The sequence below is a fragment of the Coffea arabica genome, chromosome 6e (assembly GCF_036785885.1).
Source record: "Coffea arabica cultivar ET-39 chromosome 6e, Coffea Arabica ET-39 HiFi, whole genome shotgun sequence".
NCBI classification, from domain to species: Eukaryota; Viridiplantae; Streptophyta; class Magnoliopsida; order Gentianales; family Rubiaceae; genus Coffea; species Coffea arabica.
The window spans coordinates 51,983,001-52,008,023 of record NC_092321.1 but is presented as its reverse complement, the minus strand read 5'-3'; the positions used below and the strand labels follow the sequence as shown (position 1 = coordinate 52,008,023).

At 36.3% G+C, this 25,023-nt stretch overlaps 4 protein-coding genes and 1 pseudogene across 4 annotated transcripts; 3 read left to right on the top strand and 2 right to left on the bottom strand.

The window, feature by feature from the left end:
* Nucleotides 1-1,824: 1,824 nt before the first annotated feature.
* Nucleotides 1,825-2,490, bottom strand: LOC140009915 (uncharacterized). Its single transcript, XM_072056255.1, has one exon. It carries the CDS (start codon nucleotides 2,488-2,490, stop codon nucleotides 1,825-1,827), a length of 666 nt encoding a protein of 221 aa, XP_071912356.1.
* Nucleotides 2,491-10,488: 7,998 nt separating this feature from the next.
* On the top strand, nucleotides 10,489-13,041 carry LOC140009205 (uncharacterized). Its single transcript, XM_072054094.1, has 2 exons — nucleotides 10,489-10,684; nucleotides 11,106-13,041. Exons 1-2 carry the CDS (start codon nucleotides 10,630-10,632, stop codon nucleotides 11,987-11,989), a joined length of 939 nt encoding a protein of 312 aa, XP_071910195.1. The 5' UTR covers nucleotides 10,489-10,629; the 3' UTR covers nucleotides 11,990-13,041.
* LOC113693265 (uncharacterized) lies at nucleotides 12,537-13,772 on the top strand. The gene is made up of 3 exons (XM_027211824.1): nucleotides 12,537-13,052; nucleotides 13,143-13,194; nucleotides 13,276-13,772. The coding sequence occupies exons 1-3, from the start codon at nucleotides 12,537-12,539 to the stop codon at nucleotides 13,770-13,772; spliced, it is 1,065 nt and encodes a 354-aa protein (XP_027067625.1).
* A 1,107-nt stretch (nucleotides 13,773-14,879) lies between these two features.
* On the bottom strand, nucleotides 14,880-20,740 carry LOC113692168 (histone-lysine N-methyltransferase SUVR3). The gene is made up of 5 exons (XM_027210537.2): nucleotides 19,922-20,740; nucleotides 18,013-18,411; nucleotides 16,955-17,355; nucleotides 15,375-16,272; nucleotides 14,880-15,301 (listed from the first exon to the last, which is right to left on the bottom strand). The coding sequence occupies exons 1-2, from the start codon at nucleotides 20,538-20,540 to the stop codon at nucleotides 18,023-18,025; spliced, it is 1,008 nt and encodes a 335-aa protein (XP_027066338.1). The 5' UTR covers nucleotides 20,541-20,740; the 3' UTR covers nucleotides 14,880-15,301; nucleotides 15,375-16,272; nucleotides 16,955-17,355; nucleotides 18,013-18,022.
* Nucleotides 20,741-21,685: 945 nt separating this feature from the next.
* LOC113693263 (cell division cycle protein 48 homolog pseudogene) lies at nucleotides 21,686-24,079 on the top strand (annotated as a pseudogene).
* The last annotated feature ends 944 nt before the right edge of the window (nucleotides 24,080-25,023 follow it).

Below are 25,023 nucleotides of genomic sequence, written 5' to 3'. Positions count from 1 at the left end.
AAGCAAAAAATCTGAAAATGCTGGATCTAAGGCAGCTCTCATATTTGTCGTTAATTGTAGCTTATGCATATGAGACCATAAAGTTGAATATAGAAGACTTTATCTAATAAAATCTTTCTCACTTAGCTGTTCAACAACTGGCAGAGTTTGTCAGAAATTACCGCCAAAACAATAGTCTTTCCTCCAAAAGGCAGATAAAATTTCATTATATCTGTAAGAAAACTATTAAATGCCTCTATTGTTTCTCATTTTGCCATTGAAGCCTCATCCCATAAGATTAATTTAGCTTTAATGATCAGCTTGGCAACACCACTCTGTTTACTTAATTGATAAGTTTTTGTTTTGAAAAATTCAAAAAAATCTTAAACATGGAGTGCGCAGTCCTACCACCAGAGAGAACAGATGCTGCGACACTAGATGTGGCAAATGCAATTGCCACATATCCTTGCGAACCAAGAATTACAAGAAGTTCTCAATACAAGAAAGTTTTACCTGTTCCACCTGACCCATCAATAAAAAAAGGCCCGACTTTTTGAGCTGAATATTGAATCTAGAATCAAATCGAATGCATGCTTCTGTTCAGCATTCAATTTTAAAGGAAGAAGCATATCTTCTGCATCAACCTGTATGTTTGTTTCACTTTGAATTTGTTTAGTCAGGCGCTCATTGTTAGAGCATGTAAAGCAGACCTCAAGAAAATGATAGTCATCAAAGTTTTTTTCCATGTGTTTCAATGTCCTGTTAATATCCTCAAGAACCTTCCTTTTAATGTCTACTGATGTACAATGAGCGTGCGTGCGGCTTCGTCTATAATCAGAAGATAGCTCCTCTTCAAACATTTTCCAAAGATATTTAGGATTTTTTGGAGAACAATAGAACAGAAGCATGGCAAATAAAGATCATAATAAATAAGGCATCTGGATATGAGCAGTTTCCTGTAAAGTTTCTTCTATATAGGAATCAGATTCTAATTATCTTAACTGCAAACAAGCTTCTCTAAAAGAGCTCATTTTGTGACATCTAACCATAAGCAAGTCATCAAATGATGTTGGGGATGTTGGTCCTTGAGCATGTGTAAGTAGAAGTCTCAAGTAGTATCTTTCTCCTTCCCTAGACTCAATAGTTACCAGTCTTCCTATGATCTTTTTACGACTTCTCTTTGACTGTGTCTTTGTTTTTGGCGTCCATACAAAATGTTGAGAAAAATCTTTATATAAGCACTTCAAATTTTGAGTCATAGCATTTGTTTTGGTCATTTTGAAAAACTCAGTCAGCAGTCTTTGAAAAATCAATTTTCTTCAAAAAGTACCACATATCTGAACCTTTTATCAAAAGAAATGAATTGTTGGTTAGGAAGATGAACCTGCAGGTATAAACTGATGGATTCATTTCTGTTGAAATTCATATATGCGCTAGAAAGCTTTTGAAGGTGAAACCCAACGTTCTTATTGGAAGCAATTAATTTCATCAATATTACCAGTAGATTCTTGATCAACAACACTAAACTGACAAGATCATGACCTTTAAAAATATATTTATAAAGGTACTCAACAAGCTTAATATTATAGCAGATTTCAACATTAATGTGACAATCAAATAAAGCTAACAAGTATGGGTTGTAAGGTATCACCCATCTGTTATTCAATTCATGCCGCACACCTTTTTTTTTTACTATCATTTCTTCTTCTATAACATGGATAGCTATCCTCACCATGAACTGTATAAGGTGCAAAATTCTTAGAATAATGATTTTTGCATGCACCATCCCTCATACAAGGGCTTTCTTATCCCTGTCATGACATGGTCCATGAATCATATGTTTAATTACAAGCAAATATAAATGCCAATTTTTGTCAGGATCAAGTATTTCAGCAGACACAATTTGTCGTATGACTCTGGATTCAACAACTTGGACCCTAGTTTAATTATCAGCAGTAAATGAGCATACGAAAAACCATGCTTTTGGAACTCAATGACATAGACACCAGTTGCAACCTCTCCAAAAATTTGTTTCTTAAGCAACTCTACTTTTAACATCTCAAACTTAGCTCTAAATACTCTAGCCAATAAATTAGGCCTATCCTGTGATTTTTCATAAAATTGAAAATTATCTTGAATTTCCTTTCTCATTGGATTGCAGGTCATGGTAAGAAATATGTCAAATTTTCTATACTTTTGAACTAAGGTCATTGCATCAAGATATCTCCACCTCATGTCCCTTGGGCAGCTGACAAATGAAGCTAGTAAGACTATTCGTCGACCAACTGTAGAACCCTCAATTTGGCCTATTGCAACACTGTCCATAATTCCTTGAAGGATCTCTGTTCTAATTCCATTTTGTTGCTTCCTATGAAAATCAAGCCTAGATGTCTCAATTTTTATATATGTGCCAACAACAAATTGCTGCAACAATTTTAAACTATGAACCAACATAGAATCGTCATTATCTCTCATTTGTAATCGGTAACAGTAGTACTCTCTAGCAGACATAGTAGAATCCTTATCTTTTTTCTATTGAGCAACTAAATAAAAACAAGAAAGGCATATTATAAGCGAATCTATTAAACACAATAACAGCATAAACATATAATTATAAGAAATAAACATGCCCATATCTTCCAAACTGAATAAGTTAGAAGGATTCTATACAGAAGAAAAATCAACATCAACATCAGCGTCACAAGTAGGATATTGAAGAGGATAGTATCATGCATAATATGATTGAACTCTATAACTTGTATTTGAATGGCTATAAATTTGAATGTGAGGGGCTCTTTTTGACTAACTCACCATCTGTCTCAGTCCATATAGCAGCTACTTAAGAGGTAGTAGGAAGATTAAAAACATGCGAATCCAACCCAAGATAACTCTTAAGAATTATAGTATGGTTTTCAAGGGTCGGAACATCCCTAAGATCTTTAAAAAATCTGGTATAAGGATTTTCTTGTAGAATTGGCATGAGTAGCTTGAGAGTACTCGGCCAAAGTTTATCAGAATTTTGAGCCCTCTTTGCAAGTTTTTCATCAGTGTCATAAAAGTACAATTGAACTCCGGAAAGAAGGGACGAAGTGCAGGTTAGTGTAACAGAAGAACACGAGTGATTTTTCAATGGTAAATTACTAATAATACTATCTAATATTTGAATGACTGGATCCTTATTTGAGACTTCTCCAAAAGCGAAAGATGACTTGCACAAACCAACGCAATCCAAAGTAACATGTTTAGATTGACTACTAAGTGAACTATTTCTATCATCACCTAAAAAGATAGAAGACGGCATATAACGAGTTGCATCATCACCTAAACAAACACCAGTTTGAACATAACCAAATGGAGTCCAAGATAAATAATCTCTACTATTTTCTTTAGGCCTCTGAAACTGAATTGTCTCAAAAAGAAGAAGACATAGTAGCGTTTCTCCTTTTTGCAGTGTCACGTTCTCGTCGACGACAAAGGAGATCAGCTTTCTGACTATCCGGCATTGCCGCATACCTTTTATGCCTTCTAGCATTCTTATCCATCTTTGAATAATATATACCAAAAAGATAACAACACAAGAGGTAGGAATAGAAGAGTCTTTAAAAACAGATTTAAAAGACAACAGCAAACAGTATAATAGGAATTAAAAAATACATGCTTCTAAACAATTCTATAAAATGGGAGAAAAACAAAGTAGATAATCTAACAATAGTATCAAATGATCAAGAAAAAAAAGATGCAGCAGCTAGTTGTAACAAGCAGAATAAAAAAATAAACAGTACTTCTTTTGAACGAAAGCACAAGAGTAAATATCTGAAATAATAAGTTCAACAAAGGAAAACCAAAAACGAGATGAAGCAGATAAAATAGAGCTGTATAAGAGAAATGAACCTAAAGTTAAAAATTATCAAGCGCAAAATTTGACCAAAGCAAAATTTATGATAGAACAACAAAGAGTTAAAAAAAGGTCACAGACAACAATAAAGAATAAGGAAAAAATAAAGCAAAAAAAATTATAATATAACAGAAATAACAGGCTAGCAGCAACACACAAAAGGCACTAAAAACACAGAAATAGAAGTGAAATACTAACAATCAGCAACAACTACAGGCATTGAATGAGCAATGAATCAAGTAACTGAAAAGCATAAAAAAGGATAAAAAGTTGAATAAACACAGAGCTAACAAAGAAACATAATGCAAAAATTCAATCAGTAAACGGTTATTTGCACGGCACGAATAATAAAGTTGAAAAAGTGATGTCTAAAAAGTAAACAAAAAAGGGTAATAAAAGCATAGTAAATAAACAAAAAAAATTAGACAAAAGGCAGGCATCTACCTATATTAATGCACATGTAGCAACCCTCTTATGAAGAGATTGGATAGGGAAGTAACTAAAATAAACAGAAGGAAACTAACGCAATAAACAAATAATGAAGGGTAAAACTGAACAATAACATATATCTGGCAAAATATGCATAAGTTAATTTAAGATATGAAAACGGCAAGAACCAAAGATTGAGGAAGAGAAAGGGAAAATATGTAGTAAATAGTAAAATAACTTTATAAAAGAGCAGAAGAGTTCACTCGATATTGTCAAGTGGTAAACAATAAGGAAGAGCAGTAACACCAAAATAGCCATTACCATACCAATTAGCTCTATAGTTGAAAAAACGGGGATAAGCAACAGCTCTCACCATCATAACCACCTAAACCTCGGGAAAGAATGAAAAAAATCCTGGAGAAAATGTACGGCTGCTCAACACAGAATTACCTTACTGACTTTCCTGAAGAAGGAGCTGAATTTCTGGTTAACCAAATGAGATGTGACAAAGGCCACATTACTAATACACCCTTCAAAAAACAATGGAACAATAAAATATAATAAAAGTCTGAATGTAAATACGGACATAGTGAAGTGCTAAAATGGTAATATCAACGGATTTATGAGCCTAACGACCACATTACCAAACAGTTGCTTCACTGCTTGAGTAGGAACTACAAGGGAAAAACAGTTTGCAAAAAATTCATACAACAATTGGGGCACCACATGAAAGTTAAATGGCAAACAAGAAGGAGAAAGAGCTAGTGCAAAAAAGTCACTGACATACGAATTAAGAACAAAGGAAGTCAAAGAAGCATCACGTTCAACTCCAGAAAGAAAGAAAAATCATGGGGAAAAGGTACGGTAAAACCCAAAACAGAGCTCTGCTGGCACGCTCACCAAGAAGAAATTGAATTTCTGGTTAAGCAAACCGGATGCAATAAAAGGCACATTGCCAACACACCCTTGAAAAAACACCGAACTCCTAATAGTTAGAATAACAGTTCCGCATGTAAATAGGCTTTGACCAAAAGGCTAGAACCATAATATTAACTAATCTGTGAGCCTAACAACACATCACCAAACAACCACTTAATTGTTTGACCACACAAATGCAACAAACAATCGGAGACTACCAAAGCCAGCACAACATCCATGTCATTAGCAGTGAATCACCCGCCAACACATGTGTGGATGATGATAACGACGTGGTTGATGAGCTTCCACTTTTAGTCTATATGTTTGACAATTTTAACAACCTCTCATGAGTTTTTTGATACTTTCACTGATCTCCTTTGAAATTTTAAAAATTATACTGATCTCTCCTGTCAAAAATTTAAACCCTATTGTTACACTAAGATATAGTGAAATTACTACTCTACCCTAAGACATTGTGCTTTATTACAAATGAATATTTGACAAAAAAAAAAGTTAAGGCACTAAATCAATGATATTGTAAACAAAAAAATGGCGCCAATTGCTTGCCTAAGATGGTGTTATTTTAGTGATTGACATCACTTGACAATGATAAAAAAAAATAGACAACCTTACATAATTTGCATAGAAGGATTTTATGAACAAGAGAAATAGAAGGATTTTCCAATTGACTTGTTTTGTTGAATCTTTTGTCGAAACAATACTATTTCATGTTTTTATTGCTAATTTATTGACTAAGACCTGTATACTTTTTGCACTAATACTTTCCTTTCACCTTACTAACTACAACAAAAAAATTATTTTTTACCTCAGATTTAGATGCTTATACTGATAATTTTAGTAAATTTGTAGTGCTAGTTGTATCCTTTATATGCAATTGTAAAGGATAGAAAATATGGCATTGCAATTTGTACTAACTATTAAAATATCACTTGAGTATGTTTGGATAGGAGGTTATTTGAAATATAATTTAACATAATTAGTCTAATATTTTTTGTGGTATGATGTATGTGAAATAAAAAAAAGTAGTTGAAAAATAAAAAGTTAATTAAAAATTATGTTTATAATGTAAACAAAATAATATTTGGGATAAATATGCCATCCAAACACATTGTTATTTCAGGTTATTTCTGCTGCATCTTTTCAAACTTCACTTATACCTCTTGATTTTCATTAATTGTTTCAATCTTTACTAATACAGCTCGAGGACAATTAGAAAAGAGCATATATGGAATAAAATTATCATCTCACTCTTCAAAATACTTTTTCAATAGTACTTATTTTGACTTGGACTGGTTCAATTACTAAAAACTTAAATTCAAGGGAGACTAGTATAATTTTCAAAACCTCAAGGGAGGTCAATGAAACTGTTAGAAACCTCAAGGAGATTTCTAAAATTATCCCCATGTCTTATATGGTAAGTAACATCCAAATAGTTAGGAAAAAAGATAGGGATAATTTCAAAAATCTCCCTTGAAATTTCTGACACTTTTATTGACCTCCCTTGAGGTTTTAGAAATTACAATGATCTCTCTTGCCAGAAATTTGGCCTCATTGCTTACATGAGATGTGATGAAAGTACTATTCTGCCCCTAAGACATTATGCTTATTACAAATGGATATTTGATACAAAAATTAAAAGTTAAGGCACTATATAAATGAGATTAACTAATTAAAGTAGAATAATGGTACCAATTGCTATCCTAAGATAGCGTCATTGTTGTGATTAACATCACTTGACAATGATAAGGACAGACAACCTTATATATATCACTTTACAATGACAAAGACATACAACCTTATACAATATGGTTGAACAATATTTATTTGAAAAATATAGAGGTTTGATAGCTAAGTTCTGATGTTGGACAATATTTGTGTGTCCTGTTAAATCTTGGTACCAGAGTACACTTGACATTCTATTTATCAAGTGTTTTCATGATCTATTTTGTGAGCTTATTCGGGTTAAGAAATATGTAATATGTTTTTGAGAGATAATTGGCTTGTTTTGTTAAATCTTGTGTCGAAATAAAATTGATTCATGCCTTCGTTGTTGATTTGTTGACTAAGACTCTTATGCTTTCTGCACTAATACTTCATTTTTACCTTATTCACTACAACAAAAAGACCATTTTTTTTACAGCAAATTTAGACACTTATACTGATAATTTGATAACTTTTGTAGAGCTAGTTGCAACCTTTATATGTTGTTGTAAATAATAGAAAATATGGCCATTGCAATTTCCATTAACCATCACAAAGATTATTGTTACTTTAGCTTGTTGCTGCATCTATTCGAATTTCACTTATTACTCCTGACTTTTATGATTTGTTCCATTCTTCACTAATACAACTTGTGAACAATAAAAAAAAGGCATATATAGAATAGAATTATCTTCTTACTACTCAAAATATTTTTTAATAGTACTTTTTTTTTTGCTTAGACCGATTTTGTTACCAAAACTTTAAGTTCAAGAGGGGTCAGTGTAATTTTCGAAACCTCAGGAAAAGTTAATAAAGTTAATGAAATTGTTAGAAAACTTAAGGGAGGTTTCTAAAATTATCTCAAAAAGACATTGACATGTTAAATTCATAAATATTTTCCAAGCTAACCGCTGCAGCAAATTGAAGTAAAATTTGTCCACACAGCTCATCAAAAGTATCTTTTGTTCAAAAAGGAAACATAAATATTATTACACATTACAAAAGTATCAACCAAACGACATTTCCTTATATTATATAAGAATGAGTTTTGATCAAAAAGGGGTTTTGAATTTTAACCGTATAAATGGAGGTACTTTGGAAATATGAGATTATTTGGAGTGAAGGTTCACTTTTAGGTACAATATTGGGTAACGTTAGCTTTGTTGTTGTTTCGTAAATACTTCTACATTATTTTTAGCTTAGGGGCATTTTAAATACGTGAGCATACTTTAATCATCTTTTCAATAGTGGGTACACATCATGCGAACCTTATGTTTGGTGTGTTTCCTTAAATGCCCATTAAAGGCCTTAAAAAAGCTTGAAAAGGAGGAGGTTCTAATAGTTGTTGTTAAAGTGGTTTTTAATGTTTGAGCAATTGGTTTCAGCCATTTCTAAACCCTGTCCAATTGTATTTTCTTCCTCTTCTTTCTGTTATGCTCTTTTTGTCTTCAATGCTGATATTTGTTGTGGTCAGTCTCTGCATTTTGAAATGGTTTTTGGGCCCAACTATTCTTGGTGGTTCAGCTTGAAGTGTGTTTGCTTTTTGGTTTGTTTTTCGTGTTTTTTACAATCAAACAAAAGAATTCATACGTACTAATGGTTCTTGTTGTCCATTGGATGGTTTCATTGTGAATTGAATCGATTTGGGTGGCAAGAACAATAATTAGCGCTGAATTGAATTGGTTTGTTTTTGGTTAGTTACCTATCAACAAGGATCAATTGGTACGATTGGCCAATTGACTCTTAGATAAAGGAAACTAATTCTTCAATTCTGACCACCCCAATTCGCTAATAAGTTTAATACCTTGAATTTATCGTTGGTTAATTTTGCTAAGTATTCTCTCAGTGGAAAAGCACTTTAATTCACAATCCAAGCTACCTAATTGGACAACCAAATAATGTCTTAGCTTATCTTGTGGATTAGGACTTTTTTTTTTCTCCTTTTTAGGGGAAGTTTTGGGAGAGTATGTTATATATATGCATAAGGATTTCGTGGATTTACTTATTGTTTGTTAGAGTTTTGTTTACTTTGTATAATAGGATTTTGCTTTAATAGATTTGGAGAAAGTGTCAGAAAACGGTTTATTAGGTGTCTTTAGAATAAGGTACCAGCTCTTGAGTACTATTGATTATGAGAAATTGGTTTGATTTGTATGTCCTTAATTCTGAAATTGAGATTTTCCATGATAAGAAAGATGATTTATTTTTATTTTTTTTTAAAGTTGAGTTTGTTATCTAACATGCAATGGTCGACAATTAACAACTCCACAACAATCCAAGAATTGCAAGAAGTTGAAAGACCATTCATTACAACTGTTTTCGTTTACTACCATAGAATTGCACTAACAAAAAATTTATATCCTCAGATTTTTTTTTTCACTTGAGGTATCCCAACCTTTCGATCAGACTAATCTCCTAAAATTGTATAGAGCCTTACTCCAAAGATACACAACAAAGTAGTATACGGGATCGATCACGAAACTTGCTAATAACTACCAGACTATGAAACCAGTCGAACTACCTGTGAGGTTTATATCCTTAGATCTAACGAGATGTGCACTTCGCATTCAGCCACATATTAGACAAGCAGTAGTTGTCGATCAAAGGTTAAACTATCACCTACAAAAAAAAAAAAAAAACACTATACAAATGTATTTTCATGAATGACTACATTAATAGATGCTGACCATTTATACTAACTCTCTGGAGTGAGCAACAATCCAAAGATGCCAATACAATCACCGAGTTAAATGATATCGACCCTGCCACAGCAATTCCCAAAGGCAAACCACCATCATACCATCGTAAGTATTCCACATTTTAACTACTAAAGTCAATTAAATTAATCTCACATATGTTATGATAATTTAGAAGGCAATCCTCAAACAAAAAACCAAAACATCTGCTACTCAAACTTCTACTGCTCAAGCTTACTTCTATCTTTTGGTCTAGTATACTGACAATAAGCAATTATGCAGGTCTCAATCTATCTACAAGATTATGAACAAATTCAAGACACTAGAAAAACTAAAACATGCAATATACTACCTCTGCTCTATCTACTGCTCAAGCTTCTACTTTAGGGGAAGTCACTTCTGCTACTAAAGGTTTTATCATAGAGGGACCTCGTAAATATTAGTATTTGATGCAACAATAATCAGCTTATCTTTTCATCCTTTTTGTATCTTCCAATTCTTTCTGGTGCAACAATGTTTTAAGATTGCAACAAGCTTCTTCACTACCATAAACTAATGATTCCATTTTCCCATATTACAAACTTTAATGAGTGAATGGCCCAAAAGATCACTAAACTATTAAAAATGGCACCTGTTGGTCACCAAACCTTTTTTGTGGCCGAAAAGGTCACTAAACTCACAAAATTTCTCCAGCGGAGTCATTTTATCGAATTTCAGTGGTTCCTCATCCGGTGGCATGGGCAATGGGGAATGGAGGAATATAGTCAAGGGGCAAAAATGTCCGAAAGGTTATTGAAACAGGTGAAGCCATAGATTGTCTCATTCCCAAACCACTTTTGAACCCATAGATTGACTTCGTCTTCTCCGACGGTAAAAATAGTCACTGTGACCACCTATAAACCAAATCAAAACAGCAAATAACGAGATTTATAGCCTAAACCCATCTAAAAAATAAGAGCAGCCGAGGAAATTGTGAAGCTAGTGATTTCAATGGACTGGGTGCAGCGACCGAGGGATGAGTATGCTGATCCGTACACGATGTATGGTAAGTTGCTATAAAATTTGTTTTGGTGAAAAAGAATGTTGGTAAAAGATAGTGCAAAGTCTGAAAATGTTACCACGAAATGCAAAAATGTCGAAGAGGTTTTAGGGTGGAATGGGTTATTTTATATATAACAAAGGGGGCATGAAAGGGATAGGAGAGAATGGTCCTCCCTTTTGTCGTTATAGTAGGTTACAAGGGGTCCTACATTCACATGTCATTAAGCTAAATTAATTAGGCAGAAAAAATGTGAATTTTGTTGTATTCGTTGACTAACTGGGGTATAATATTAAGGTTTTGTGTGGGGATTAGAAATGAACCTGTATTGAAGACTTAAAAACTAATTTCAGATTGTAGTTTTTATTAAAAGATTGGATATCTATCAAATAACAATACCTGCAACTATTTGATGTTTGTGATGCAGAGCATGGATGCTCATTATTTTCAGTTAAGATGCAGCATGGTGGTAGAATTGAAGGGGATAAATATAAGAGCTATGTTGGTGGAGAGGTAGACTATTTTGATCTTTGTGATAGTGATAGGATGTCAATGCATGAGATTAATTCTATAGTGAAAAAATGTGGCTACAACAACGATGTCATATTGTACTATTATCTTGATCCAAGAAGTGATATCAACAATGGATTGAAAGAACTCCAAACTGACGAGCATATCAGACAGTTTTGTAGTTGGGTAGAGCAGTTCAAGTTGATGGAAGTGATATGCGACCATGTTCCAGAAGATGAGGTGATAAAAATTCAAACAAAGACCATCGTAGAGCCACCAGATGTGCACAAGTCTACAGTGATCATTGAGGAAATTGATGATGGGGAGGAACGTCAAACAATGAATGCATGTAATAGTAAATCTGTGAAGAAAAAGGGTAAAATCCGTACACGATCATTTGTTGCTTTAGAGTGGAAGGATAACACTATACAAAAACAAGTAGTGCATGGAGCTACTGACCAAGGTGATGCATCTACAATTGCAGCAGGCTTGCACTCAACTTCTAGAGATGGTGAACCGATTGACTTAGAGAGAATTGAAAATGAGGGAGAAGGAAGCGAGTGTGATGATGGGGATGGAACATGTGATGAGAGGGAATTTGAACATTACACAGATTATTGTAGGGACGATGAAATGTATGAAATACAAAGTAGGCAGCAGCCTCCAACACAATGTGGTCAACCACATGAAACTCATGCTGAGTCAAGTGAAAGGCAGCTAGAAAGTGAAATTGATGTTGGCAAAGGAGATAGTGAAAGGCAGCCAAGTGAGCAACCAAGCCAGGCAGGAACTCAAGCATAAAAAAGTACAAATTTGAGGAGGAGTTCTAGGTTGAGCAGCAAACGGAAAAGTGATGCAAATGTCCCTGAAACTACACGGGAAAGTGAAGACCGTGGCCTTCAAACTACACAGCAAACACGGGCAGCCAATGCTAGCAATGAAAATCCACTTAAGTCAATAGCAATAATGGGTCGTCTGACGAGGAAATCGAAGAGGTAAAAGTGAATTATACTAACTTTGATATGGAGAAATTTATGAAAAATCCTGAATTTGAGATTGGTATGAAATTTAGAAGTAAGGGTCTGTTTAGAGAAGCTATTAGGAATTACTTGATTCTTACTGGGAGACCCGTATTTATGTACACAAATGACAAATCTAGATTGAGGGCAAAATGTGTGGCATCCTATCCTTGGTTTGTGTATGCTTCTAAAGTTCCAGCCTTAACAATATGGATTTTGTTTTGAAGACTTTAAATGATGTTCACAATCATTGTAGTCATGCATGGAAAAACAAGCACTTGTCTATATCTTGGTTGGCAAACAGATATGAAGATCAAATAAAGTTAAATATGGATATGCCAGCTAAGCAAATTGGGCAGGCTATGGATGAACAATATAAGTGTGAGATTAGTAGAAATATGGCTTACAAGGCAAGGAGTAAGGCTAGGAAGAATATTAAGGAAAGTGTAGCCGAACAATATGCTTTTGTTTGGGAATATGTTGCTGAATTACAGAGGACCCACCCAAATACGACAATTGACATTCAATACAATCCGAGAAGTGGTCCTGATGAGAGGCCTACATTTACCCGATTCTATTGTTGTTTAGGACCTCTCAAAAAGGGGTTTAATGATGGCTGTAGACCCATTATAGCAATTGATGGGTGTCACACAAAAGGAGCCTATCTGGGACAATTGTTGACAGCCATTGGGATAGAACCCAATAATGGATGGTGGCCCATTGCTTGGGCTGTTGTTGAAAAGGAGGCAAGAGAGCAGTGGCATTGGTTCCTGAGCTTATTGATTGAAGACTTACAAATAGCCACTGCCAGCAGTCATTACACATTTATTTCGGACCAGCAAAAGGTGAAGCACTGCTACCTTATCATTGTTGTTGATATTAGTTACTGTTTGGTTTATTAGAGTTGACCAATTTTTCACCCCTTTTTATTGTAGGGGCTTGATAGTGCACTTTTGGAACTTCTTCCATACTGTGAACACAGATTCTGTATTCAACACATGTACAAGAATTTCAAGAAAAAACATCCTGGACAGGTTTTAAAAGATAGACTATAGAGCATTGCAGCAGCTACAACTGTTGAGTTGTATGAGGTAGAACTTGAAGACTTGAAAGAGTATGACCAGTTTGCATATGCATGGGTCAAAAGGGCAGCACCACCACAGCATTGGTGTAAGGCATTTTTTCCTCATCATGTTAAATCTGATATGTTAGTTAATAATCTCTGTGAGACGTTTAATGCAAAAATATTAGAATACAAGGATTTACCTATTATTGGAATGATAGAAGGAATTAGGGAGTATTTAATGGGTAGAATAGGAGATGGGGCGGCTTGGATGAAAAAATGCCCTGGTGCTGTTGGTCCAACTATTAAGGAGTTGATTGAAAAAAGGCAAAACAGTCTAGGAAATGGAAAACTGTGGCAAATGGTGATGGGGGTTATCAAGTCAAAGGGCCTAGAGGGGAACAATATGCTGTGTATGTACAAGAAAGAACATGTACTTGTAATTTATGACAAGTTAGTGGGCTGCCATGTTGCCATTCCATTACAGCACTTCATAGAATGAATGAGGATCCATGCATGTATACTGATGGGTGTTATTCCAGGAACTATTGCAAGAAGAAAAGATGTTACAGAGAATAGAAACCACTATGGGTCACAAAATGCAACTGTCCACAAAATGAAAAAACATGTTGTTATTCATTGTAGAAAGTGTGGTTTGCCAGGTCATAATCGAGCTACATGCAAAGCTCAAGATGGTGCTGGAACTGAGCATTTAAGACAGCAAAATGCAACTAGCCAACCAGACAAAGTTGTAGCTCCGGATTGTAGTGAAGAGGGGGTTGTTCCCAGATCTGGGGAAGAGAGTGTTATGCATGGATCTGGTGAAGAGAATGTTGAAAATGTTAACGTTGAAGTTGGCAATTTTTTCCAGCAACATGATAATATTGTTGTTCAGCCATCAACTTTAGAAGGTGCACAACAATCAATGGAAGGAGCAAATGTTGCTGCAGAAGGTGATACTGATAATCCCACAGAAATGTTGAGGCCGATCGCCAGTCCAACTGCTAAGAGGCAAATCAGAAAGATGAAGACCCCTGTTAGCTATCAACCTTTCTAACTATTGTTATTGTATATTGTAATTGTAGTTCTTGGAATAGCTGAGTGAAATGTTATCTGGTTTTTGTGATCAGGTCCGGCGAATTCGACTAGATGCTGCCAGAACAACAACAAGTCAAAAAGACCCTCGTTCGGCTGCATCTACTGATAATACACAGAAAAGGGTGGTCCAAAAAAAGAAAAAATTGATGGATGCCGAAAAGGGTGCGATCAATGCCAATTATGCATATTTGGGAAAAGAACCACCATTCAAGGTTGGAAATTGGGCAGGAAGATCATTTGGAAAAGGACGTGCAACTTAATGATAAGATGTTAAATAGCATTTGTAGTTTTTTTGATGTACTAAACCATGTAATAACTTTCTATTGCCATTTTGTGGGAGTCAGACATTCCTTTTGTCCACCAATTGTAATACAACCAATTCTATGATCCAATGCAATGACTCTTTTATTTGCCGTTCACTACTTAATCACTGGAATGGGCTATTGTTCTTGTCAAATTAATTGATTAGTCAACAGCAGAACTCATAATTAACATTTTCAAAGATCCAAAATCAACATAATTGCTAGCTTCATTAAGTACCATTACATTATACATACCAGCAATCCAAAATATCTACATTCTACAAACTAGTAATTTGCAACATTCCTTTTATACACTTGCAATTTGCAACCTCTTCGAATTTGGCATTGTTGGCTCCTGCATCCATATTAACCACACTGTAACAACCACCCCAATCACAAAAACACTTTTTGCTAGCTTTCTTGTCCTTTGCTTTCTTTCCAATTGCTTCTATTGTCTTTTTATCTCCAGTGTCATTTCGTTTCCTTTGCTTTGCCATCCCCGACCCTCCTTTTGCAGAGTTTCATTCTCAGCTTCTAATTTGTTCTTACTTCTTAAGAGGTCAGGTATTACTTGCTTAGCCCTCTCACAAATTGCTTCATCATACCAGTCCCAAAACCCATACCCTCTAACCTGCAGCAACAAATATTTATATTTTATCCATCTTGTAATAACACAAATATCCATTAAGTAATAATTATCTTACCTGATCTTGACCATATTCAATATATCTTTGCACTGGATTTCTTTCTGTCCATGAGGTCTTCAAAATGGTTCTAGTTCCATACTTGCAGAATGGGATCGATTTATTGCGTCTTGCCATGGGTCATTGGACAAGATGAAATGGAAGGAGATTTTCCCTTGAATAGATGAAAGAAGATTTGTCTCTCAACGAATTTCTAGATCTAAGGGCACGATTTGCGAGGAAAAAAAAGGTTGACCATATTTTGTTTGACATTTTTGCCCCTTTACTATATTCCTCCGCTCCACATTGCCCATGCCACCGGATGAGGAATCGCTGAAATTCGGTGAAATGACTTCACTTGAGAGATTTTATGAGTTTAGTGACCTTTTCGGCCACAAAAAAAGTTTGGCGACCAACAAGTGCCATTTTTAATAATTTAGTGATCTTTTGGGCCATTCACTCAACTTTAATTACCAACAACCCTCAACAATAGGCTCTGAACTCCCACGCGACGTCGCGCCCCTCTAGTATTAGAAGAAAAAGCACAAAGGAAGAGCAGCCCAAAACAGAAAATGGTACAACTCTCAACAAGAAATCTTTCAAATTTAGTGTATGACCCAAGGCCCAACTATTATTGAATGTCTATCATTTCCAAGCTCATCATGTCATATTAAACTGAAGTTATGATATTTACTTTACGTTGACTGATTCAGAATACTTGTGTTTATTTCGTCAATTAAATGATTAAGCATACATTGAAGTTACTTTTGAATTAATTTTGGCTAGAGAAGACTTTTTTGTCTTCTTCGTGAGCTAGAAGTGTAGATTTTAGTCCTCTTTCTAGAAGTCCTTATAACAAAGATTGACCCGCAGCTGCTCAGATGAAGGCCAAAACTCACGGCTGGGTTAATGTGTACTCCTGTTTCAGCATCAAATACAGAACATTAGCACAGATGAGGAGAAAGGCCAAAAAAAGAGAGAGAGAGATAGGAAAAAAAAAATTAGATCTACAAGCCGACCACGGGAATAAGGAGAAAACTTTCAGCTTTAGGTTGAAAGATAAAAAGATGAAGCGGCCCAGGGAAATCGAATTCTAGAGCAACATTTTAAGGGGTTGAAGAAACAATTTCTACATCAACAGTTATCTAACAGTAGAATAACATTGCTTGAAAAGAAGACCCAAGATAACACCAATAATACCTGTTCTTTAAACAAAAATCACTAATAAATTGGTGCAGACCCGGAAAAGCAGCAGTAGAGTAACATCTCTTGAAAAGAAAATCCAAAACTATCCCTCTTTCCCACATTAAAATCACCAAAAACTGGCGCACACCAGAATAGATATAGTAACCATTCTGAGTCTAGAGAGCATGGCAATAATATGAAAGCAGAAAAACCAGTGCTACACCTTAATCAACTGTGGATAGATGGGAAACATGGCACCCCAAACTAAATGAAAATTTTCTCCCAAAACATGCAGGAAGAAACTACTGTCCAGGATAGTAGACATGCTAAGAAGGAAGAATTAAAGCAACAAGAATTAAACGGCTGATGGAATAGGAAATGAAAAGGAAGACAAAGATGGAGATGTGGAGACAAACCTGAGACACCAGCAGTGCAGTAGACAAGTGCAAAGATCATATTGCTGAAAGCCCAAGCAATCCATTGAATACCAACAGAAGCTGACTTGTTTGGTGTACTGCCAACCCCCAGAACAGTCAAGACAGTGATGTACAAGAACAGAAGGGTGGCCATGAACTCAGCAATACCAGCCATATAAAAGGACCAGGAACTCAATTCCCCTGGCTTAAAGAGGGATACTGGTGATCGCTCCTTCTAGTCCTGGTCTGATTGAGCTGCTGCCTTCAATTACTGCCTCTCCTTGAACTTGTTTGCAACAAGCTTAACATCTATTTCCTTGCTCTCTGCCATTTCTTCTCTTGATTTTCTTCTTCACACTCCAGTCTCAACTGAGCATTCTTGTGCTCTCTCTTTTTGTGCCCTTCAACAGTGTTGGAGGAGGAAAAGTATTCAAGTTGTGAATTTTAAATAGGGTGTGCGCTATTTTATACTATTCAAAATATAAATAATAAGAATGTCTATGGAATCAAAATATACATAATAAGAGTGTCTTTTGTGCTGCATTTCCTTATTTTTATTAACTTGGGCTAGTAATCATTGGCCTGCTCTAATGTTTCTTAAGGCCAAATCACAATGATTTTCCACAAGGTTTGTCCTAATTATATAATTCTATTTTCTGTGAGGCCCTAGGTGATATCTAAAATGTGGTCTTGTCAAAAAATTGCATAAAAATGAACCAGAAAAAGAATTTTTAGAAAAATAGCAGCTACCTTGCATCTCAACATATGAAGGAATGTAAATGTGCCCTAATAACATAAATTAGGATATTCTTCTGTGAGGCCTTAAGGGGGAAAGTAGCAACTTGATTTCAAACAGAAGGGGAATACATGTCTGTGTGTGTTCTGGGGTCCAAATCAAATAACAGATGTCACTAAGACTTGTGAAGTCATTAACTGAACACATTATCACACTATTTTATCTCAAAAGTTCATGGAATAGAAGCATTCTAACATCAAAAAGCATCAAACTACCATATGGAGTACTATGCTACCATATTGTATGCTAACATGTTCTTTACCTGTCCCAAGTCATGTATTTTCTGAAGGCAGGACACCAAAGCAACAAGAGCTACCACAGAAACAAGGCAGTCCTTGCTTCTTAAGCCTGATATCCCCATAACTAAATTTAAGCTCTTCATTGTTTTTTATATCTCTGGAAGAAAAAAAGCATATGCGAGGAAGTACAGATCCAGAGCTTCGCAATATTATTGTATCAAGGTTCCCACCATCACAAGAATGGTTGATGAATCTAGCTACGTTTCCAACTCTAGTGGCATCAACATTTATCCTCATACACACATCTCTAGATGGAAGATGTTCCTTCACGACCAGAAGAGCAGGAGACAGCTGGCCACTTGATGCAAGTTGATCATATATTTGCTGCCTTGATTGTGCTTCTTTAGTTACCAATAGTTCTCCTATTGCACAAAATAACACCATATAGAAAAATCAATTATGCATCAAAGGATGTGCTGAAGAGAGCAAAAGTAAAATAATGTCATCAACTCTTCAAAAGAGTCCAATACAGAAATTGCAGACTTTGACCAAGAAACAAAATGACAAGAATCAACAGCGTAAACAACCAATTTATAAAAAAAAACGAAGAGCATAGCCCAACAATGGACTCTTGAAATGCTAGAACATTGCGGATAAAGCAAGAATAAGAACCAGTGGACAAATTTACCAAAGCAGTAAGCTTACAGCACTAATGACTTGTCTGAGATTATTTGGTAACTGCAAGTCCTTAAATTCAAGTGCCAGCAATTTACTGTTACAATTTAACTTCGTTAAAATAACAAACAGCATAACTTCTACGAGAAAGGACTCTAGTCCAAAAAGATATAGATGAGAAAATAAGAACAAAATTTCCATCGCTAAGTTTCAAATTGGGGCTCTGAATTACATAATAACTTTGTTATTCCTCTCTCTAGAAAGGAATCAATTCTTACTTACTCAAAGGAGATGAACAGGCATAATCTTATAGTTGCCTGAGAAACCCCAAATAGAAGTTCCTTCACAAAAATGAAATGAAAAGACTGGAATACTGCTTTCAAATTTGACTCTCAATTTCCTCAAGAGTGTTGTTATTCCTCTCCTTCCATAATACCCATGCAATGGCTAGAGGGATTAGATGTTATGCCTTGATTGCTTTATTTCCTGTTTTCCTTTCTCCAGCATATGGAGAGAATCTGCAGAATCCGTAATTAACCAGACGAGCACCATCCAGGTTCAAAATCATGCCAAAAAGTCAAATTGCAATTTACGAAAATATGCTCATCCCACTAACATTTATTTACCACAAGCTAACCAGAATCCTTTCCCCTTAAATTTTCTGCACTTATTATAGCTCCTAAACAGGCATATCAAGTAAAGAAAACAAATCAAGTTTAAGTGTAAGTCTCCCAAACAACTTCCTGGGAACTCCAACAATTTAATATCAGAGCTTAGGTGTAAAGAGGCTTCAGTGTGAATACACTTGTCTTTGCTGTCTTCCATGTCTTTCTCTAGGATTTTGCTTAAGATTTTGAGATGTTATTTCATATTTCCTGCAAGGACTGTGGTTCCAAATTCTCCTGTGACTGTTGAAATCAATATCAGATGTAGAAGCCATCAGAGATACAAAGGCTTTTCAAGATTTTTCTCAAATTTACAAATCTTCCCCACCAAAAAGTAATGGTCACTTTTCTGACACCTCTAGTTTTAAATTCCAAATGTCCAAAGAATCGTTAGGCCATATCAAGCGTTGTTCCATACTTCAGCTGTACATGAGTAACCCTATTACATACACAAATTTGCTTACATAGATGTAAATTTCTTCACATTAATAAAATTCTATTCAGCTTTTGCATGAAAAAATTGATTAACAATGAATGAATGACAAGTAGACTAAAATTTCTATTTAAACAAAGAGGGGGGAAAAAAAACTACCTGCATATTCACAGATGAACTGCCCTTTGGGAATAAATTCACCAGCATATAAACCCCAACCTGTCCTCCTATCTTTCACAATCTTCAGCTTGACCAATATCCCACTCTGACTAACCCGGTTCCCACAGTCCGGCCCGCACTGACAACCCGGCCCGCACTCCCAAGCCCCGAATTCCACATTATCCAAACACGGACACCCGGAGCTCCTATCACATCCCCTCTCGCACCTACACCCCTTCGCACCGTCGACCCGGAAAAGAAACGGGTCGTAGCAACGACCCGGATTAATCAGATAGGGTCTGGTATCTGGGTCATAACCCCATGGCTGCCGCGGATGAACGGCGGTGGAGAGAATCTGATTCCGGTTGTAGATAAAGTATGAGTAGCTCTGATTGTCGATTGAATTGATGAATGGGATCGGAAACTTCTCCAAGCTCCGAGAAGCGTCGGATGATCTTCTGAGAGTGATGGAATTGGAGATCTTGTTTAGGGTTTTGCAGGTTGATGACGTGGAGGCGAGATCGGCCGGCTGGAGATAAGGAAGTATGAGCTCGGCGCACTGGATTAATGCGCTATCGTTTTGGTTGTTGGTTGTTTTCTCCCGTTTATTGTTGTTCATTGCAAAACAGGGAAGATAACGGAACTTCTTTTTCCGGTAGAAATATGGCCGTTGGGTTCAAAGCATCAGAACGGACTCAGAATTTGGGAAATTGAAGCAGTAGGGCAAAATTGATTCAATGCGATGTCGTTTACTTTGTATTTTACAAGATGCATGCGGAACTATAGAATTGATTTTGTATTTTACCCCTAAAGTATTGATCGTAGTACTTTAACGTGGTATTATTAATTTTTTTGGAACAGTGGTTGAATTATTTTATAACTTTGTAATTTTACAAGGTATTTTTGAATAAAGATATTTTGTCCAACAAAAAAATTATTAGGGAAGTCTTTTTAGTTAGACAAATCTATTAATTTTAAATTTATTAAATCAACAATATGTCAAAATCGTTATTGTAGACTTTTAGTATATTCGAGTGATGCTACAACTAATAATTCGAGAGACAACTCAAATGATACATCAATTAGTAACTTGCAATTAATTAGCAAAGTTTGGTTAAATTTAACTTGTTTCGTCCCAATTTTAGGTTTATACCTAACTTTAGCATAAACAATCATAAAATGTGTAATTGCGCATTCTTACAAATTGTATGCGACAAGTGTTTTTTTTATGAAATTTGACCTAAATTAAGATCTAACGCAATGATAACGGGAATTTTCCTTTTCATTTTTTTATTTTTAGAAAAAACCCCAAAATAAAGGGCAAAAGAGCCCCACATCTACACTTGTTACTTGGCATAAACTTCTATAGATTTTTTTTTTGTGTTAATAATGCCTTGAAATTGTAGAACTAGTTGGAATCCTCCAAATAACTGAAATTCCCAAGGAAACTCGTAAAAATAGTAATAATGATAACACTAGGAAACTCTATACACAATGGAAAAGAAAATAGGAATGCTAAAGACTTCGGGAAAAAGGATTAGAAAAAGGAAAGTGAAAAACCTTTTCAAGTTGGGCACTGAATTTGAAAATTGGAAGGACTGTGTAGTTGATCTGCTGCAGAAACACCAGTTAGAAACGGAAAGGACTACTTTTCCAACAAGGAAAGGGAGTCCCCATTGCCTATATATAGCATCGATCCATCCCATCAAATATTTCACTCCAATTTAATTCAACAGAATTAGTCTGATAATTAGCACAGCAGCCATGACTAATCAACAAACAAAGAGGGATTTCAGTACAGCGATTTTAGAGAGGAAGAAATCGCCACACAGGCTTCTGGTTGATGAAGCAATCGATGATGATAGCTCTGTGGTGGCTCTGCACCCGGAAACCATGGAGAAGCTGAAGTTTTTCCATGGAGATACCATCTTGATCAAGGGGAAGAAAAGAAGAGACACAATCTGCATTGCCGTTGCGGATGTCAATTGTGAAGAACCAAGGATTCGGATGAACAAGGTTGTCAGGTCAAACCTCAGGGTTAGGCTTGGAGATGCGGTTTCCATCCATGAATGTCCTGATGTAAAATATGGGAGTAGAGTTCACATACTACCCATTGATGACACCATTGAAGGGATTACTGGAAATCTTTTCGATGCTTATCTACAGCCTTATTTCTCTGAGGCATATCGTCCGGTTAGGAAGGGTGACCTTTTTCTTGTTAGGGGAGGAATGAGGAGCGTCGAATTCAAGGTCATTGAAACTGACCCTCCTGAGTACTGTATTGTTACTCCTGATACTGAGATCTTTTTTGAGGGAGAGCCTGTGAGGCGGGAGGATGAGGAGCGGCTGGATGAGGTCGGTTATGATGATGTTGGAGGAGTTCGTAAACAGATGGCTCAAATTCGTGAACTTGTGGAGTTGCCTTTGAGGCATCCACAGCTCTTTAAATCTATTGGCGTCAAGCCCCCCAAGGGAATTCTGCTTTACGGTCCTCCAGGAACTGGAAAGACCTTGATAGCCAGAGCTGTGGCTAACGAAACTGGTGCTTTCTTCCTCTGTATTAATGGACCCGAAATAATGTCAAAGATGGCAGGAGAAAGCGAAGGCAATCTTAGAAAAGCATTTGAGGAAGCTGAGACGAATGCTCCATCAATTATCTTTCTTGATGAAATAGATTCCATTGCTCCTAAGCGAGAGAAGACGGGGGGAGAAGTTGAGAGAAGAATTGTCTCGCAGCTCTTGACCCTTATGGATGGGCTCAAATCCCGTGCCCATGTCATTGTTATTGGTGCTACTAACCGCCCCAATAGCATTGATCCTGCTTTGAGACGGTTTGGAAGATTTGATAGAGAAATAGACATCGGTGTTCCAGATGAAGTTGGACGGCTGGAAGTTCTTCATGTTCATACCAAGAACATGAAGCTCGCTGAAGACGTGGATTTGGAAAAGATTTCCAAGAATACTCATGGTTTTGTTGGTGCTGACTTAGCAGCTTTGTGCACTGAGGCTGCGCTACAGTGCATCAGGGAGAAGATGGATGTGATTGACCTAGAAGATGAGACTATTGATGCAGAAATACTCAACTCAATGGCTGTAACGAATGACCACTTGCAGAGTGCACTTGGGACAATAAATCCCTCTGCTCTGCGTGAAACTCTGGTGGAAGTTCCGAATGTCAGCTGGGACGATGTTGGAGGCCTTGAGAATGTGAAGCAAGAGCTCCAAGAGACTGTTCAATATCCAGTGGAGCATCCTGAGAAGTTCGAGAAGTTTGGCATGTCTCCATCAAAGGGAGTTCTTTTCTACGGTCCACCAGGTTGTGGCAAAACTTTGCTGGCGAAGGCCATTGCCAATGAGTGTCAAGCCAACTTCATAAGCATCAAGGGACCCGAATTGCTTAGCATGTGGTTTGGAGAGGCTGAGGCCAACGTCAGAGATTTATTTGACAAGGCTCGCCAATCTGCACCTTGTGTGCTCTTCTTTGATGAACTGGATTCAATTGCCACTCAGAGAGGTAGTAGTGTAGGAGATGCTGGAGGTGCTGCTGATAGAGTTTTGAATCAACTTCTGACTGAGATGGACGGAATGAATGCAAAGAAAACTGTTTTCATCATTGGTGCGACAAACAGGCCTGATATTATTGACCCTGCACTTCTGCGGCCTGGCCGTCTTGATCAACTAATCTATATCCCTCTCCCTGATGAAGGTTCCAGACATCAAATTTTCAAGGCATGCCTTAGGAAATCTCCTGTTTCTCATCATGTACACTTGAGGGAACTTGCCAAGCACACTGAAGGATTCAGCGGCGCTGATATTACAGAAATATGTCAACGTGCATGCAAATATGCTATCAGACAGGATATCGAGACAGATATTGAGAGAAAGATGAGAGGAGATAATCCTGAGGCCATGGAAGATGATGGTTCGTATGAAATTTCTGAAATTGAGGCTGCCCACTTTGAGGAAGCAATGAAGTTCGCTCGTAGGAGTGTTAGTGATGCTGACATACGTAAGTATGAAGCATTTGCCCATACATTGCAGCAGTCTAGAGGAATTGGTGCAGAATTCCGATTCTCCGCGACCATTTCAGGAGCTGCAGGATCTGACCCTTTCTCAACATCAGCCACTGGGGCTGATGAAGAAGCGCTGTACAATTAGGACGTCTTTACAGATTGATAACTCTGAGATGTTTAACGTCTACGTACTTTACTGTATTCTTTTTTTTTTTTTCCAGTTTTACCTTGTAAAATGGGTTTCAAAAGATGCTTATTATTCAGCTTATATTATTGTTCATTAAGTGCTTATTACTCTGCAATCTTTTTTCCCAGTTTTACTTATTGCTGCAGTAATATCTCTCGAGGCTACTGATGAATGTTGTTGATGTTGCTAGGTTATAATGGGTATATGCATGCTTTGTAAAACAGAATTAAAATTGTGAAGTACTTTGTTTTGATACCTTCATGCACAGCAGGTTATGCTCAAAAGATTTTCATCTCCTTGCAATGCTCATCCAGGCAGCTAAACATTGGTAAAATCTAGTTTTAATTGTTGCCAACCAATAGTTACTTTTTGCTGCTTTCCAGTACAACCCAAGTATGGACAAATTTTACTGCAATTCCAATAATGCAAGTTTGGATATCACACTTGAACACCTCACTTGATATCCAAACTTACATTATTGGAATTGCAATAAAATTTGCCCATGGCCCATCAGGAGTATCAGTGAAATAGAGAATAAAAGATGCAAGATTGCCACTGTGTTGTTTTTCTTTACACTGAGAATTAGGAATAAATTGACACTACTAGTTGGCTGTATTTGCTTAAATAAATCAATCTTCTTTGTCTTCTTTTTGAGCTAGCAATCTAGATTTTGATCCTATTTCTTTTACAAGTCATTCTAACCAAAATTGACAAAAGATTCTTCACACGGTTTTACTAGCATAATTCTGTTTTATGGGAGGTTATAGGTGAGAGCTAAGTCTGTTTGACATTCTCCTCTCCTCACTTGACTACCTAGTGTCTGACCAACTACCTTTAGGATAGTTGGCTATCGGGAAGAGTCGTAAAATTCTTCTTGGATGTAGGTCAAAGGATCAAATCAC

Coding starts and splice junctions, on each gene's coding strand:
- LOC140009205 (XM_072054094.1), top strand. CDS start 10,630: ATGGACTGGGTGCAGCGACCGAGGGATGAGTATGCTGATCCGTACACG. Junction 10,685..11,105: donor TGATCCGTACACGATGTATG/GTAAGTTGCTAT, acceptor TTTGTGATGCAG/AGCATGGATGCTCATTATTT.
- LOC140009915 (XM_072056255.1), bottom strand. CDS start 2,490: ATGTCTGCTAGAGAGTACTACTGTTACCGATTACAAATGAGAGATAAT.
- LOC113693265 (XM_027211824.1), top strand. CDS start 12,537: ATGGATATGCCAGCTAAGCAAATTGGGCAGGCTATGGATGAACAATAT. Junction 13,053..13,142: donor TTATTTCGGACCAGCAAAAG/GTGAAGCACTGC, acceptor TTTTTATTGTAG/GGGCTTGATAGTGCACTTTT. Junction 13,195..13,275: donor ATACTGTGAACACAGATTCT/GTATTCAACACA, acceptor GCATTGCAGCAG/CTACAACTGTTGAGTTGTAT.
- LOC113692168 (XM_027210537.2), bottom strand. CDS start 20,540: ATGAACAACAATAAACGGGAGAAAACAACCAACAACCAAAACGATAGC. Junction 18,412..19,921: donor GTTCATCTGTGAATATGCAG/GTAGTTTTTTTT, acceptor TTTGTGCAATAG/GAGAACTATTGGTAACTAAA.